Genomic DNA, 16,185 nt, shown 5'->3' with positions numbered 1-16,185 from the left:
ACACCAAAGGTGACCTCTGTCACCCTCTTGCCAGTTACAATTAACACTATTCATCTACACAGGGACCCCTGCTTTTGTCCCCTGAGGTGTTAAAAGTGTTCCTCGAGGAAGAATTAGTTGGTCACTGTCTTTTACTAAAGATGAAGTAGGAGCTAGTTTTTCTTGGGATCTATTTTCCTGCCAGAGGCAAGAGTAATCAGGGTTTGTCCCAAACTGGTAAGGACCAGCAGACTTGGGCTGCAGACTTGGGGAGGGGGAGGCAGAATGCATGGACAGAGTGGGCCTGTTTGGGCCCCTGCCAGGGAGGACGCAGGGGGCAGCTTGGCAGAGAGGAGCAGTTGCTTCTTTAATCCAGGATTCTGGGGACCAGACAGGAGAAGAGAGGCTTGTACGGGCCAACATAAAAACATTAAAATAGCTGTAGGGTATTTTTTAAACCACCTCTTTGTTCCCCTTTGGCCTCTGAGAGTCTGGGATAAAAGCGGGGCCCATTAGAAGTTGCCCAGTGAGCTCAGTGGAAGCTAAGCTGGTTGATAGCTTTCTTCCCCAGAGCAAAATTGCTTCTTGTACCTTAAAAACATAAAGCTTTGGGACGTCCCTTAGACCAGATTAGGCATGATTCAAATAAACCACACACAATATAGAAATGGGAAGAATATGTCATTTTCTGACTCTCTTCTCCACTGACCCACTTCCCACCCCCTCCATGAAACTTCTGTAGGTTGATAGTTTCCACCCACCCTGGCTCCCACTGACCACAGCTAGGGCCTCAGAGACCCTTGGGCCTTTTCCAAAATTTCTTCTCTGATTCTGGGGTAGTTGGGGTGCTCCTTGAGGACCTGGGACCGAGAGAGAAAGGGTGTGAAGCACCAGGCAGGGCTCCCTGCCACTGCAGCAAACCCCCCACCACTGTCGGGGGCTTACATCGTGGCAGACTTCGATGGCCTCCACGAATCTCTTGTCCTTCAAGTAGTTGAAAGCGAGTTTGAAGCCTATCCAGGGGCAGGGAGAATGCAGACAATTGGTGGCACTCCAACGGCCTGAGAACCCCTCTGGTTCCCAGAACAGCCAGAACATAGGCCTTGTGTTGCGGGGTGAGTTTGTTGGTCCTCCGGCCCAGCACCCATGCGCGCCTGCCTGGCTGCCTTACCGCTGGCAGGGTTGCCATGATGGCTGTACTTCCAGGCCAGCTCATAGTTGGTGGCTGCGTCCTTGTACGACTGTTCTCTCTCCATGATGAAGCCCATGTACTCGTAGGCCTTGCAGCAGGACTGCAGGGAAAGCCGGTCAGAGCCTCTGCGGAGGGGAAGCCACATCCCATCCCGGTTGGGGCAAGGGATGGGCGGTGGGTGCATTCACCCAAACCACTCAGGGACTCCAGCAGCACTGCCCACTTTGGCGAGGGGTGAACTGTGTACCCTCTTCTCAGCTGTGCCCACTCTGACAGGACCCCTTCCTCCGCAGTGCTCCTGCCCTGACCTGCAAACACCCCTCCCGGCCCCACCAAACCCTCCCAGCACGCTGCCCCTCGACCCCATGAACCCTTCCCATCTCTCCTCCCCATTCCACGGTCCCCCCTCCCGGACACCGTGCGCCTCCTCTTGCCTTGCTCCGCATTCCCATCCTGCTCTGTGGTCCGTGGGAACCCTCTTGTCCTGCCTCTTCTCATCTCCCTCCTACCCCCGCATCTCTGCCCCCGAAGCCCATGTGCCCCTCCCCCACAGCCGTGCGCCCCTTGCCTTGTTGTACTGCATGCAGCGCCGCAGCAGCTCCGAGGCCAGGTCGAACTTGCCGCCCTGGCAGTAGATGTCGGCCAGCAGGAGCCAGCTCTTCTCCAGGTCCTCGGCTTCGGCTAGCGTCCATGGGGCCTTGGCCAGACGCTTCAGCTGCGTGCGTGCTTTAGGGACCTGCTTCAGCAGCGCGTAGGCCTGTGCCACGGCCAGCAGGGCGGGAATGCTGTCCTTCTGTGCGGGTGGGAAGCAGGTGTTGCCTCGCCCGGCCCTCGGCCTCCCCCCGCCGCCTGCCCACCCAGTGGGCAGCTGGTGCACCTCGGCCTGGGCCATCTCAATGAAGGTGCCCAGCGCCGCCTCCATGTTAGCCTTCTCCCTGGTGGCCAACAGGCACAGGCTCTGCAGCAGCCGCAGCTGGGTCCAGCCCCAGGCCGAGTGCGGGTAGAACTCCCGCAGCAGCTTCTCAGCAGTGCGCACGCCGTGCTGCTCCAACTTCTTCCTGTCGGTGGAGCCGCGGGCATCGGATGCCAAGCCGGAGGGCAAAGGGCACTGGCCTGCCAGCCTGGCCCTCACCTGGCCTTGACCCAGAGGCCGTGGGCTCTCTCCGCCTTCCCCCAGGTCCCGCCCCTGCCCTCGCCGGCCAGCCGGGCCCTCACTTGCTCTCAGTCACCAGGTTCTCGAAAGCCTCTCCACCCACGATCTCGTTGTCTGGGTTCAGACAGATTTGCACCATGTAGTAGGTGGCGCTCTGGCCCCAAGTGCTGTCCTTGCGTGCTTTGTTTAGGAACTTCAGGGCTTCGTTGGGTTGCCCTATGTGCCTATAGTGGAGGAGAGAAACACCAAGAATCAGACAGGGAAACTGAGGCCCGAGGAGTACAGGGACACAGAGGGGTCACTCTGTGAATCTGCACAATGCAGGGGCAGGATCGCTGGTCTCCCTGCTTCCTGATCTGGAAGCTGAATTTCTGCTTCCCTAGCAAACGCCAGCATGTCCATTAGGGATGGCCTCCTGCACATAACTGCCAACATACCCACCCCAACCCACCAGCAGTAGATGCCTCTGCAGTAGTTGAACCCTGGCTCCAAAGACACCCGGCTGGACACCTTCTTGGCCAATTCAAAGAAGGCAGGGGCGTCCTCAAGTTTGCCACTTCTTCGTAGCAGATCGATTAGTTTGTTCAACACAGGAAAATTGTCTAAAACAAGAGAGCAGAAACCTTCAGGCTGTGATAACCAATAGCTGAATCAGGCAGGGAGAGGCAGAGAGGACCAGGAAACACTACCCGTCTGGGCTGAGCAGGGGCAACCCAGTGGCTCCAGTGTCTCCACTGAGACACAATAAAGTAGGTACTCTTATTGTTCCCATTTACAGATGAGGAGACTGAGACACAAAGAAGTTAAGTAATCTGCCAAAGGTTACAAAGCTGGTAAATAGAAGACCAGGATTCAGACCTAGACAGTCTGGCTCCAGGACCCGAACTCCTAATAGCTGTGATTGCTGGGTGACTCTGCTGTGGGCCTGGCTTGGGCTCCACCCTGAGCCTCGTGTCTGGCCCCTTCCCCAGCAAGAAGCAGTGGTTTTATGTTGCAGTGAGTGGGAATGGAGCTACACGTCAGGGGAGAATTTCTAGCTACCTCTGGGTGGCTCTGACCTCAAAAGGGGACTTATGTTGAGCCCCAGTGTCTATGATTTGGGGATAGACAGGCTGTCTTGGGTCCAGTGCCAAGCACTGCCCTGCCTGAGACCAGGAACTGGGCCCTTGGACTTGGGAAGGGCCAGCACGTTCCACTGGGCCTTTATCAGTTTCCTGCCTCTCTGGGAACAATCAGAGAGGAGGGGGCTTCCTCTGCCCAGTCAGGAAGGAGGGGAGAGGGCCCACCCTTCTGGGGGGAGAGCAGCCCTTGCTTGGTGGGAACCGACACAGGCAGTCTCAGTGGGTAGGCTCGATGCAGGCAGTTACCTGGCGCTTTCTCCAGGACTTGGTGGTAGAGGTTGATGGCAGCTTCGTATTTCTGTTTTCTAAACATCAGGTCAGCCATCATCTGTCAGAAAACACGCGATGCTGGGACAGCAGCTTGCATGGGTATGGCAGGGAGGCTGTCGTGGGAACGGGGTGGGTAAAGAGGGAAAGTAGGAGAGGATTTCCGAGGTAGCCTCTCTGGGCGCTGGGAGAAGCTGCCACAGGAGAAGCCGAGAAGGCGGGGCAGCCTGGGACGGGGAGCGGGGGGGCAAGGATGGAAGTAGGAAGGAAAGGCTGGAGGTAGACATGCGAGGAGCTAGGCCCTCCACCCCCGTCTGAGAACTACCAGCTCCAGGCAGCGAGGTGGAATGGGGGCTCCCCACCTCCGCTGGGGCAGCCCTGAAGGTGGTCTGGGTGACAGGGTGGAGAGGGGCAGGACTGGGGATGGCTCTTCCCACACACTTCCCGAAGCCCCAGGAACCTGTCCCACCCCTGCCTTCAACAGTTGGGTGTGGTTTCCCCTGGAGTGAATCAGCCTCACCACCTCCCCTCATATTGGCCCGGGAGGTCGCTGCTGCCCCCTGCTGCCAGCCCGCCCCTCCCATCCGAAGGGCAGCGGGTCCAGTGCTGAGTCCTGCTGCCCGACAGCCCCTCAGGGCCGGGTCAGCCGGGCACCTGGGGTTACGGGGTTAGGAAGCAGCCCGCATGCGGTCGCAGGGACCCTGGGGAAGGCAGAGAAGAGGGCCCGGAGCCTCTTACCATGGAGGCTGTCTCATGGTTCTTCTCGGTCTGCAGGAGGATGTCACAGTGCTGCTCGCATAAGTCCAGGTGGCCCTGCAGCAGGTAGAGCCGTGCCAGCTCCAGCACCACCTGGACAAGACCAGATACAATAACTAACCAATGCACATCACGGGAAAGCTCAGGGACCGATGCCTTGTTCTCTCACACCCAAGTTCTATCAGCTGTGCCTTCCAAATATGTCTCTGATCCCCTGGGATGGTGTCTCTGGCTTTCCCCTTCTCCCACTCAATACTCTAGTCACACCGTGCCTTTTACTAACTAACCGCTGAGAGTCAGGGCCTGGTTTACTCATACTCATCCTTCAGCTTCAGGTCTGACCTCATCTCCTCTGGGAAGCCCTCTGTGCCCCAGACACTGGGACAGGTACCCCTCTTCTGAGCTCTCGCAGTGTACTGAGCCCCATGCAGGTATCACATGGTATGAGAACTGCATGTGTACTTGTCTGTACTCCATGCCTGAGGGCAGTCTATGGCCAGAGCCCGTGTCTTGCCCCACTGCATCTCCAGGGCCTAGCTCAGTACCTGGCTTGCACATATTGGGAATCTGTTAAATGAGAGCATATTAAATAAATGAATGGGTCTGTCACTAGGCTCTTCATCTACCCTCCGCCTGTGAACTCCAGCCACCATTCCCTATCTGAAGCCACACCTCTCACAAGACTTTAAACCTCCTTGGAAGCTTAGCCTGGGCTTCGTGTCCAAAGAGCCCCCAGCAGCCACACTCTCATTGTCTCTCCATCTGCAAGGGGGACCTGAAAAGGGCAGACTTGCAGCACCTTTCAGCAACACCTTCCCCGCTCCACCCTCCACAAGTGGCTGTCCAAAGCGAGGCTTCCAGGGGACTTCCCTGGTGGTCCAGTGGTTAGGGCTCCGTGCTCCCAAAGCAGGGAGCCCGGGTTCGATCCCTGGTCAGGGAACTAGATCCCGCATGCATGCCACAACTAAGAACCCGCATGTGGCAACTAAGACCTGGTGCAGCCAAATAAAATAAATAAATATTAACAAACAAACAAACAAAAATAACAAAGTGAGGCTTCCAGTCTTGCTCCAAGGGCTGTGGTGGGTGAGGGCCCTGGGGTCAGCTGGAGCAGGCCCCCCTGGCACCAGGGGTCTGTGCCCCTTGCAGGGAGGCACAGAGAAGGAACTGGCCTCCGTCCCTAGTCAGGGAGCTCTGCGAGGCTTCGTGCCCCAAGAGAAGGAAGAGGGTCTCGCTCTTGAGGACCCACCTTATTTCAATCCCCACCTTATTGTCAATGGGTGAGTAGGAGAGGGCATCTTTGTAAGACTGCACTGCCTTGGCATACTCCTTCTCTGCCAGGTAGTACTCCCCAGAGTGGATGCAGATGGAGGCTGCCAGTTGCTTCTGGGAGGGGATCATTTCTGGTTGCTCCAGGGGAACACGCTTCAGGATCCGAGACTGGAGGTCCATGGCCTTGGGAAAGCAGTAAACTCTGCATCAGAAACCCAGAGCCTGATGTGCCAGATCTCAGGCCAATTCACAGCAAGTCCCCAAGCTCTCAACTCAGGGCCAGCTGTCTTAGCAAGGGCATCTCAAGTGCCCTTGAGCAAATCTGGGTCACTCTGGACAGGCAGGGCCACTGGCTGAGTACCCAGGAGGTGAACTGGCACTGCCTCTGGGGCAGGAGCAGAAGCAAAGGCACTCAAACAAAACACTCTATTGTACTTGACTTGTTTACCTGTTTCCATCACACCTTGGTACTCACTGTGTCTAATTTGCTTCAGGTGTCCTACAGGCTAGGACAAGCACACCGTAGGTATTCAACACAGGCTGTGTTTTGATGGGTGCATTTGTTCTGAATACTGCCCTGCTGGGAACTTGAGGCGGCCCCCACAAATGTCCATGACATACAGTGATCAAGTGAGTAACCAGAGAGCATTGAGGCAAGAGGAAATGCCAGGGTTAAGTTTTGGGAAGTGGGCACAGATCAGCCCCGGGTTCCTTAAGGGCCAGACTGAGGAATGGAAATCCAGAGGGAAACAAGGGGATAAGTCACCTCAAGCAGTCCGAGATATTCTACAACCACAGAATACACCCCAGGGGCAAGTGCCAGGCCATACCCTTGGGTAGAAAGTGTGAAGGAGTGGAAAGGATGGCCAGGAGTCTCCCAGCAGGAGACTTTGGGCTGGGACAAGCCAAACCTGGTTCAAATCTCAGCTCTACCACTTACTAGCAGTATGACTTTGGGTACATTTCTTAACCTCTTTGAGCTTTATCTGTTAAATAGGAATGTCACAGTGCTTAGCTCAAAGGGCTACTGTGAGAATTAAATAAGAAAGCAAAAAGCCTAGTACAGAACTCAGCACAGAGCATTCACTGCATGGGAGCCTGCTGGCATTATCTATTATTATCACCACAAGCATCCTTGAGGACAAAGGCACTGTCTTACGCCCTGCATTCTCCAGCCCAGCCCAGGGGGCTTAGAGCACTTCCGTGCACAATCAATAAAAGAGCAAGGCTGGGGGGATAAATGCAAGGTGGAGGTCGGAGGTGTAAACTAGATCCTCTTTTGAGGACCAGGCCTGGAGCCTTCCAGGCCTGCAGTCCTATCCTATCTTCAGCTCCCATCAGGAAATGGCAGATAAAGAGCTTGAGTCTACTTGTCAATTACCTTGTTCAAAGTGTCCATCACATCTTCTTTCTTATGGCTCTTGTAAACCTTTGCCAGCAAAAGCAAGCACTTGACATCATTCATCATGGATGGGATGTCTTTGACTGCAAAATGGAAACTCAAAGTAGCGTTTTCTGGCCCCTGGGAAGCGGGGGCTGGGGGAGGATGGAGGCTGGGTTCAGCGCCCCAACCAGTGCCGGCCCCCTGCCCCATTCTGCAGGAGAAGAGGGTGCGGGCCGAGGGCAGTCTGTCTGCTTGAAGGCTAGGGGAGTGAGGATGCTGACTCACCAAAGTCATGATCCAGTGCCTGCTTCAAAACTTTTTCTGCTTTGTTGAACTTCTTTAACCTCAGGAGCAGTTCAGCCAGATCGCAGCACAGAAAGTCCTGTCCGCTAATCTTCTGGGCGGCCTCATAATAATTAATCGCCTTAGTGCACACAGGAAATATTGGCATCAAGTCTGGTTTTACTCGCGAGCACCTCACACCGTGTGCACACCGCCCCACTCCCCGCTGCAGCCACCGCGCCTGTGTGCCCCTCCAGATCACAGAGGCCTCAGATGCAAAGGCCTCCCTCCTGGCTCAGGGCCTGAGCCTTAGCCTCGGCAGGTGGGGGGTGGGGTGGGGAGTTGCTGAGTCCTCCCCTTGGCACCCTGTTCAACGGGGTCTCCCCTCCCACCCAGCCTCCCACCCATGCACCCTCCTCCATCTTCCCTGCTGGGCCGGCCCTCCCCACCCCTTCCCACCCCAGCCCAGCCTGACCTTGGTATACTGGTGGGTCTTCACGTAAGCTTGCCCAATCCTGCTGATCAGGGATGCGTCGTGTGGGTTCTTTCTGTAGGCCTCGTCGTAGACCTTGAGGGCCTTCTCGGGCTGGTGGGGAAAGGGTCCACAGTCTCTCTCTTCCCTCTCACTGGAGAAGTAAGTTTGTCGGGGGAGCCACTTGGTGAGGTCATGAGACCTTCACTCACCTCCTGAATGTTCATGAAAGCATCACCCAGGAGCAGGCTGGTGTGAGGGCCAGGCAGATGTTCACAGAGCTCCCTGCAAAAGTAACCCAAACCTTAGCTCGGCCCTGTGCATCCTTCCTATTCCTGAATCCATCTCCTCTTCTTTCCCACTCATTCTGGCTGACATTCTTTCATTTACTCATTCATTCATCACTCAGTACTTATTGGCTCAGATGAGGCATGGTGCTAGCTCCCTTAGTTCAGCCTCTCCTCATCTGTCATCTGGACCACAGCCGGCACTTCCACCCACTGCTCTGGCCTCCGCTCCCAAACCCCCAGACCCCTCTTCATGAGGCAGCCTGCTCTTTCTAAACCTCCAGTGTGACCATGTCACCCCACTGCTTATTGGTTTCCCACTGTTCTTGGCATCACCTCCCCTTCCTCCTGAATTGCCTCGATAGAGTTTTGCCTGAGGAAGGGGACCAGGGAGGTGCCCTTGAAGTCCCAATGTCAAATTGTAGAGACAGTAACTTGGGGCTTCCAATCCCTGCTCTCCGTCCTCCTTCACTCACATTGGTACATCTAAGTCACTGAACATTTCCTCAAGGACAGGCAGAGCCAGGGGCCGGGGCAGAACCATGGTTCCCACCAGGACGTGATCCATAACGGGGGGCAAGCAGGGCTCAGGGCAGATTCACCCCTGTATCCTCACAAGTCAGCCGCAAGCTGGTCTGCTGGACCTACCATACTCAAATTCTAACCCATGGGAAATTCCCTACTTTCATCAAACACACTCTGAGGACACATTCTGAAGACCCAGGGTGAAGAAGATGATCTGGAGAAGACACTCCCTGAGATGCCACTGGGGCTGGGGCTGTCAGTGCACTGCCCAGGGCTCACCGGTAGCACCCGATGTAGAGGTGGACGTCCTTGCGGGTCTGCAGGTAGATGCTGGCCATCTTCTCCTTGGCCTCCATGTAGCAGGGCTGCTTGGGCGTGATGTCCCTCAGAATGCTCAGTGCCAGGTCCACGTTCCCCTTGCTCAGGGCCAAATCCACGTTGGCGATGGTGATGCGGATCTCCTCGGGCGTGCCACTGAACTCGTTGATAGTGTCCTGCATGACCTTAGTGGCCTCGTGCTAAGACATGGGAACCCAACAGACCCTCCATTTTCCGTCACCCACCACTCCTGGAAGCCAAGGAGAGGATGGCCCACCTCCACCTCAGAGCAACAGGAAGGAGAGAGAGCCCCTCGGTATCCAGGGCCACTGTTCCTGGAGGGCAGGGCCAGCTGAAGGGCACAAAACCCCTGACTGTAAGAACTTGTTCCCGAGCATCTCAAAGTCTGTTGGTGATTCCTTCCTATGGGAGACCTATGGACGCCTCTCCTTGTACCTTCCTGCTTTCAGTCAAAGATATTTTAACGTTATGGTATTGGGCACATAAAGGTCTATTCGAATTATATCTTCATTGTATAGGTACCCTTGATTATTCCAACAAAGTTACTCTCTTTGCCCATTTTGGTGCTTCCTGCCTTTGCCCAGCCAGACCTTCCAAGGTCCCAGGGCTGCCTCATACAGTTGAGCAGGTTGTACACTGCAAAACTTCAAGGGGATGTAACTGGCACCTACTGGAGCTGTGCATTACCCAACCCGCACAACCACCTGTGGTGGCCCTGGTGGGCCTGTGTGCTCCACCTCCCTGAGATCCTTATAGGGACAGTGATGTAGGCAGGGGACAGATCATGCAGGACTCAGTAGGGTTTGGAGTTTATCTTGAGGGCAATGGGAGCCACTGAAGCCTTTTAGGTAAGGGAGAGGGATGCTCCCAGATGAATAAAGGCTCAAATAAAGCACAAGGAGACATCAGCCAGAATTAAAGAGCCTTGTTCCCAGGCCTACCCTGGACCTCCAGCATGCCCCAGCACCAAGGGGAGAGAGCAGCGCATTTCTTACCAGCTCCCCATTCATCCGGAGAGCATCTGCCAATTCCAGTAAGATGGACACCCGCTCGCTGGGCCGCACAGAGGGCCCATGGAACTTCTTGTTTTCTTCCATCTTCAGAATTGGTAATTTTATGATCGTCCTCAGTGCCTTTATGGCTTCTGGGTAGTCTCCAGACTTGTTGAGGGCCCTGGCCTTGATGAAGTGGTAGAGGGGGTGGTCTCGGACCTAGAGGAGCATAAGCAAAGTGTGGGGCTCCAGCTCCCAGAGGGGAGAAGGCCACAGGAGCCCACTGAGCCTGGTCCTGCCTCTGGGCCAGCAGAAGGGGCTGAGGGATGCAGGCAGCTCCTGAGGCTACTCTTCGGAAACAAGTGGGGGCTGACGCTAGCTGGGCTGTGGGATGCTGAGCAGGTGACAGGGCATAGGGCACCCCCACCTGGAAGTTGTAGCTGACACCCAGCTCCAGGCAGTGGGAGCACATGGCAAAGTTGCCCTGAGCCAGGTAGATCTGAGACATGAGGAGGCAGGTGTCCACGGAGGTGGGGTCCAGCTCCAGGCAACGCTGCAGGGTGCTCTGGGCATTCTCAAATTCTCCTAGAAATAAGAAACAAATCTCTACATCCAGGGCTCCTTGGGACTCTCAGGACCCACTATGTAAAGGCAGAAGGAATTTTACATGTCCTGTTACCCAGAAATACCCAAGTTGGGTATTTTATCCAGTTCTGTTCTGCTTGACTCAGAGGTTTCTTCCTAAAATTAGAACTACGGTTTTCGCCTCGACCCAGACAAAAGCCAGGAAATTCAAACCTTGGTGTGACACCTCCCTTCTCTCTGTACCCTCAGGGAGATGGCTAAGTTACTTCACTGCTCCATCTGGAAGCTCAGGGGAACACTGAAGTCTCGATTCCCACACCTAAGAGCAGAACAAAATCTAATAATAACAGCAACCATAATAGCCACAACTTAAGAAGCACCTGCTCTGCGCCAACATAGGCAGAGCACTTGAGAAAGGCTGGTTTAATGTCTGCCCAGCCCTGCAAGGTTGGTATTATGATGCAGGACTGAAACTTCAGTGATATAGGTCACTCAGCTTGGAAGGGAAAAAGTCAGTATTTAAATCCAGGCCTATCGGCTCCTGGGGCTGAGCTCTGAATGCCTTGGCACATTGGGGCTAAGAGGCCTCCCTGCAGCCAGGCTGGCCATAAGCAGGCGGCAGTGGCAGCCCAGGAATGGGGTACAGTGAGCTGGGGGGAGAGCCCTCCTCCCTCTGCAGCCAGGTCCCTCAACAGCTCCTGCTTGGGGGGCATCACCAGCTGGTAGGGAACACCTGCTTCTGGGTCCCAAACTCCCTGCTCCTTCCCTTGTGCTGCAGAAACGTGAAGATGTCACCATGACAACCTAAGCAGCTGGAGACCTTGCTTTGTCCCTAAGGGTGCTGGCAGCTGCCAGCACCCCTGGGTGTATGTAGGGGTGGGGGCGGTTTCTGCCCTCCCCTTGTACCCAGGAGACCTTCAAGAAGTGGGTAAACCTGGCAGCCGGATGAACACTAGGAGGACCGAGGATGAAGACCGGGGAGCTCTGGACAGAGTGTAACCCACACAATGCAGAGCCAGAGGACACAGGCATGCCACGGCATTCTGGAGCCTTTGGCTGATGGGGGTGAAAGGCTGCAGGGAGCAAGGACTTCGGAGAGGACAACAGACCCCCACGGAGGGTTCTCTCCCTCTTTCCCTCTCCCTCCAGAATCTCGGCCTTGAGATGGGACAGGATGGATGGGGACTGTTCTGGCTGCTGGAGGCTCTGAAAGTCTAATGGTACAGGGTCTCCCCTCCTCACAAGGCCTTCCTGACCACCTTTTAAAAACTGCAACCCTGGCACCCCCACACGCCCTCCCCGGCTTTCATTTTCTCCATTGCACAATCGTGCCCTAACAACAATACTACATTTACTGTCCAGGTCCCCTTACTAGAACACAAACTCCACAGTGGAACTTTTGCCTGTTTTGAGTACTGCTGTCCCCCAGGATCAGAGCAGTACCAGCACGTAATCAAGTTCAGTGACTATTACCTGGCACAGATCAAGTAAGCCAGGGGTCCCCAACCCCTGGCCACGGACGCGGCCTGTTAGGAGCCAGGCCGCACAGCAGGAGGTGAGCGGCGGGCCAGTGAGCAAAGCATCCTCTGCTGCTCCCCATCGCTTGCATTACCGCCTGAACCATCCCCCCCACCCCGCTTCTTCGTGGAAGAAAAACTGTCTTCCACGAAACTGGTCCCTGGTGCCAAAAAGGTTGGGGACCGCTGAAGTAAGCTATCAGCAAAAGGGCGGGTTGGAGAGACCCCTGCTGGTGAGGAGTCAGGAAGGTGTCTGGGGGTTAGAGGCTGGAAAGAGTGGGCCCGCCTCCTGAGGGTATGTGTGTGTGGACTACCCCAGGCAGGGAGCCTGCGGACACTCACCCAGGGGCCCTGCCGGCCATGAGGACCCACAGGCTCACCTGAGAGATACTTGACCTGGGCCATCACATACAGCGGGTCGATCAGGGCTGGTGCTGCCTTGACTACAGGATTCAAGATCACAGAGACTTGCTTAAGAAGTGGAGACACGATCTGGCCTGGCGACCGGGGCTGTAGGAACACGGGGGTCTGGCTGTGCGGTTTGCCCTATTCCAACGGAGACTCCTGGAGTGCTCAGAAAACACTCTCGCAGTGTTTTACTTTTTTCCACATGTATATACCATCCACTCTGTACCACCTAGTGCAAGAGCATCAGCTCCCAAGAATAGGGACTTTCTTTTGTTCACTGTTGCATCCCCCCTACCTAGCACGGCATCTGGCACATGGTAGTGCCTTCAATAAGTATTTGTGGAATGACATTACAAGGCACTGGGGGAATATTAAGGCGTATGAGATATGATCCTTGCCCACAAGGAATCCTGACTGTCTGGGAAAGCCAGACAAACAAGAAAAGACCAACATACTTCTTAGAAGACGTCTGGCAAAAAGGGAGCCCAGTTCTTCTCTAGGATAAATGCAGACACAGGGGCCAGTGCCCTGCTCTTCCAAGTGCGGTACCTGGACCAGCAGCATCGGCATCACCTGGGAGATGCAGGGCTTGGGCCCCACTCCCTGGCTGACTGGTGTGCTGCACGTGCAAGTGTGAAAAGCACTGGGCTCCCCAACCGCCAGAGGCTCAAGCACCCTGGTGACTTGCCAGGTAGGTCCTGCCTCCGTCCAGATCTGTCCTCAGGACCAACCCCGCTCCCACCCCGCCGCCATGAAGATGCACTCTCCTCTAACCTGCTTGGGGCAGAAGACCAAGTACTCCTTGGCGATGCAGACCAGGAAGAGGGGATCAAGCCTTTCAAAGTACTCGGAGCTCAGGGGGAGGGACTGCATGCTGGAGAAGTGCAGCTCAGCCGCTTCCTTCAGCAGTGCTGTGGCCTCCTGCTCTCCCTTGTGCTTCTTGGAAGCCAGGAGGGCTTGGAGGAAAACCAGCACCTGTGGGAGGCAGGCCCAGGTCTTGGAAGCAACACCCTCTGCGCAGAGTTGCCAGAAGCCCGGGCTGTCCTGGGTGCTTTACTGGAAACTGGGGGTGGGAGGAAGGCGGGGCGGGGGGCACGATCCTGGAGCAACCCCAGCACCCAGAGAGCTCTGACCTCGGACTTCCCAAGGGACTGCTGCACCTCCTTCAGGAATTCCAGCTGGTGTTCAGCCTCTTCCAGGTGGCTGTCTAAGATCTGGCACCAGATGACCCCTGGGATGGGGCAAAACTAGGATGAGCAGCCAGCTCTGCAGCAGAGCCAGCAGTCCAGCAGGCCAGAGGCAGGGATGGGAGGGTGGATGGCAGGGGCCCTTTCCGACATCTTCACAAACTTAGAGTGGCACATACTCACGGTAAAGAATTCAAATCATAAGGCAAGGAAAACATCCCTAGCTCATGTTCTGGCTAACTGTGTCTCTCTCTAGAAAGAACCAACACGAACAGTTTGGGGTATACGCCTCCAAACATCTTTTGAAACATTTATATGTTATTAGCGTATACCATGTTTTCCCATCAGTTCATATAAATCTACCCCATTCCCTTTAATCATGACATAATATTCCACTATGGATGTAACCGTTTATTTAACTACTGCCCTACTGAAGGACTCCTCATTTTACATTTAGTTTGTTTTCAGTGTTTAAATATTACAGTGCCATGGTCTACATTTGTGTGTGTTCTAGTTCCTGAAGTAGAGCTGATGGGTCAAAGGGCACGTATATCTAAAACATTGATAGATAAGGCCAACTTGTCCTCCAAGGATATCTGAATTAATATTTCTGCCAAGAATTTGAAAGTGTTCTTTCTTTCCTCACAACCTCACAAACATGCTTTACTCTTTACCAGGTTAAAGAGTGAATAGTAACTCATTTTAATTCACATTTAAAAAAATTTTTTAGGGAGAATGAACATCTTTTTATATATTTAATGGTCTTTTCTACTGTGAATTTCCTCCTGATAGCTTTTGCCTGTTTTTCTTTGGATGGATTTCTCTCTCTATAAATATATATATATATTTTTCTCTTTATTATTTATATTCTCTTTATATATAGACTTTGTTACATTTTCCATTAGTTTGCCTTTTACCTTTTAACTATTTTATTGTGCCTTTTGCCATCCATTAGTTATAAATTTTTACATAGTCAAATTGATCAAATATTTTCCTTTACAGCTTCTGAGTTTGTGGTTAGGCTTAGCATCCCCCAGGAAACCCGAGTCCAATTTAATTTTTATGTTGAAATACCTAACTCATCTGGAATTTATTTTTGAGGACAGTGTGAGATGGGCATTTACCTTTATTTTTTTCATAATGGAGAGTCAAGTGTCCAATCACAAGTTATTGAAACTCTATGGGTTTGAAATGTCATTTATATCATAAGACCTGTTTCTATCCCATTTATCTATTTGTTTATTCCAGTGTTAGCCTCAAACTGACTTAACTGCTTTTTTTAAAAAAAGCATTTAATATTTATTTATTTATTTATCGCTACGTTGGGTCTTCGTTGCTGTGCGTGGGCTTTCTCTAATTGCGGTGAGCAGGGGCTACTCTTTGTTGCAGTGCACGGGCTTCCCATTGTGGTGGCTTCTCTTGTTGTGGAGCACGGGCTCTAGGTGCACAGGCTTCAGTAGTTACAGCATGTGGGCTCAGCAGTTGCGGCACTTGGGCCCTAGAGTGCACAGGTTTCAGTAGTTGTGGTGCGTGGGCTTAGTAGTTATGGCTCGCAGGCTCTAGAGCGCAGGCTCAGTAGTTGTGGCGCTTGGGCTTTGTTGCTCTGTGGCATGAGGGATCTTCCTGGACCAGGGCTCAAACCCGTGTCCCCTGCATTGGCAGGCGGATTCTTAACCACTGCACCACCAAGGAAGTCCAGACCTAACTACTCTTGTTTTGAGACATGTTTTGATATTGGGAGGACAAATCCCTTCTCTTTCTATTCTTCTTTTACAAGATAGTCCTTGGTCATTTTGGTGCAGTTATTTCTGTCTTCCTAATCACCAAATTTGTTTTCAATTATATCCATCCCACTATTTGGCTCATCTATGGAATTTTTTACATTGCAATAATCATATTTTAAATTTTCAGCAACTCTTTTTTGTTCTCTGTATTTTTTCCAAGTAGCATGTTCTTTACTTACTGACATAATACCCTCTAGAGCCAGGCAACATGGGAGGTGTTTGGGGGGGAAAGTCTTTTCTGTATCTGGCCTTAACTTTGCTCCTCAGAGGGGCACTACTTTGCATGTTCCACTTGGTCCCTTTTTCAAACTGCTAGTAGATTTATAAATGGACAAGCGTGATGAGTATTAGCATCTGGGGCAGATTTCCCAAATTGTTAAGGTCACTGATTTTCCCGGACAGGCCAGATAAGATGCTTGAATCCAGGACACACAAGAGTGGGCTCGGCCTGGGCTGGAGTGTGTGGATTTCCCTTTTGGCTGATCGGCTGGGGATCTCCCTTGAATGAGGAAGTGGGGAAGGACTCAGCCTGGTGGAGGAACATTTCAGGGGATTTGCCTATGTGCCAGGCATCCAAGTCTTTTGGTCCTTCATGTCCCTGATGGTGGTGGGACATCATGGGGCGGGGGGCTCTGTTTTGTTCCCTCCTACCCCACCACCTGGTAAGACCCTCCCTGATCCCA

General features: G+C 53.6%; 1 protein-coding gene across 4 annotated transcripts in view; it reads right to left on the bottom strand.

Moving 5' to 3' along the window:
- Window positions 1-16,185, bottom strand: part of TTC21A (tetratricopeptide repeat domain 21A) — a 30,704-nt gene that overhangs the window by 518 nt on the left and 14,001 nt on the right. For 2 of the 4 annotated variants that reach the window (XM_082638989.1, XM_082638986.1), the window contains 17 exons: window positions 13,665-13,762; window positions 13,306-13,506; window positions 12,504-12,633; window positions 10,449-10,606; window positions 10,025-10,240; window positions 8,970-9,208; window positions 8,091-8,163; window positions 7,882-7,992; window positions 7,410-7,548; window positions 7,122-7,225; window positions 5,735-5,923; window positions 4,451-4,561; window positions 3,692-3,773; window positions 2,776-2,926; window positions 2,387-2,548; window positions 1,740-2,229; window positions 932-1,271 (listed from right to left, as the gene is read on the bottom strand). In XM_082638989.1, the coding sequence (XP_082495115.1) occupies window positions 993-1,271; window positions 1,740-2,229; window positions 2,387-2,548; window positions 2,776-2,926; window positions 3,692-3,773; window positions 4,451-4,561; window positions 5,735-5,923; window positions 7,122-7,225; window positions 7,410-7,548; window positions 7,882-7,992; window positions 8,091-8,163; window positions 8,970-9,208; window positions 10,025-10,240; window positions 10,449-10,606; window positions 12,504-12,633; window positions 13,306-13,506; window positions 13,665-13,762 (2,933 nt within the window). In that variant the 3' untranslated portion in view covers window positions 932-992. Of the gene's footprint in view, window positions 1-740; window positions 840-924; window positions 1,272-1,739; window positions 2,230-2,386; window positions 2,549-2,775; window positions 2,927-3,691; window positions 3,774-4,450; window positions 4,562-5,734; window positions 5,924-7,121; window positions 7,226-7,409; window positions 7,549-7,881; window positions 7,993-8,090; window positions 8,164-8,969; window positions 9,209-10,024; window positions 10,241-10,448; window positions 10,607-12,503; window positions 12,634-13,305; window positions 13,507-13,664; window positions 13,763-16,185 lie in introns of those variants that run through there. The other 2 variants (XM_082638988.1, XM_082638987.1) reach the window with 2 other exon arrangements.

Source organism: Mesoplodon mirus, assembly GCF_964341445.2.
Source record: "Mesoplodon mirus genome assembly, chromosome: 12".
Lineage (NCBI taxonomy): Eukaryota > Metazoa > Chordata > Mammalia > Artiodactyla > Ziphiidae > Mesoplodon > Mesoplodon mirus.
The sequence above is the reverse complement of the archived record's forward strand: the minus strand, read 5'-3'. Positions and strand labels throughout refer to the sequence as shown.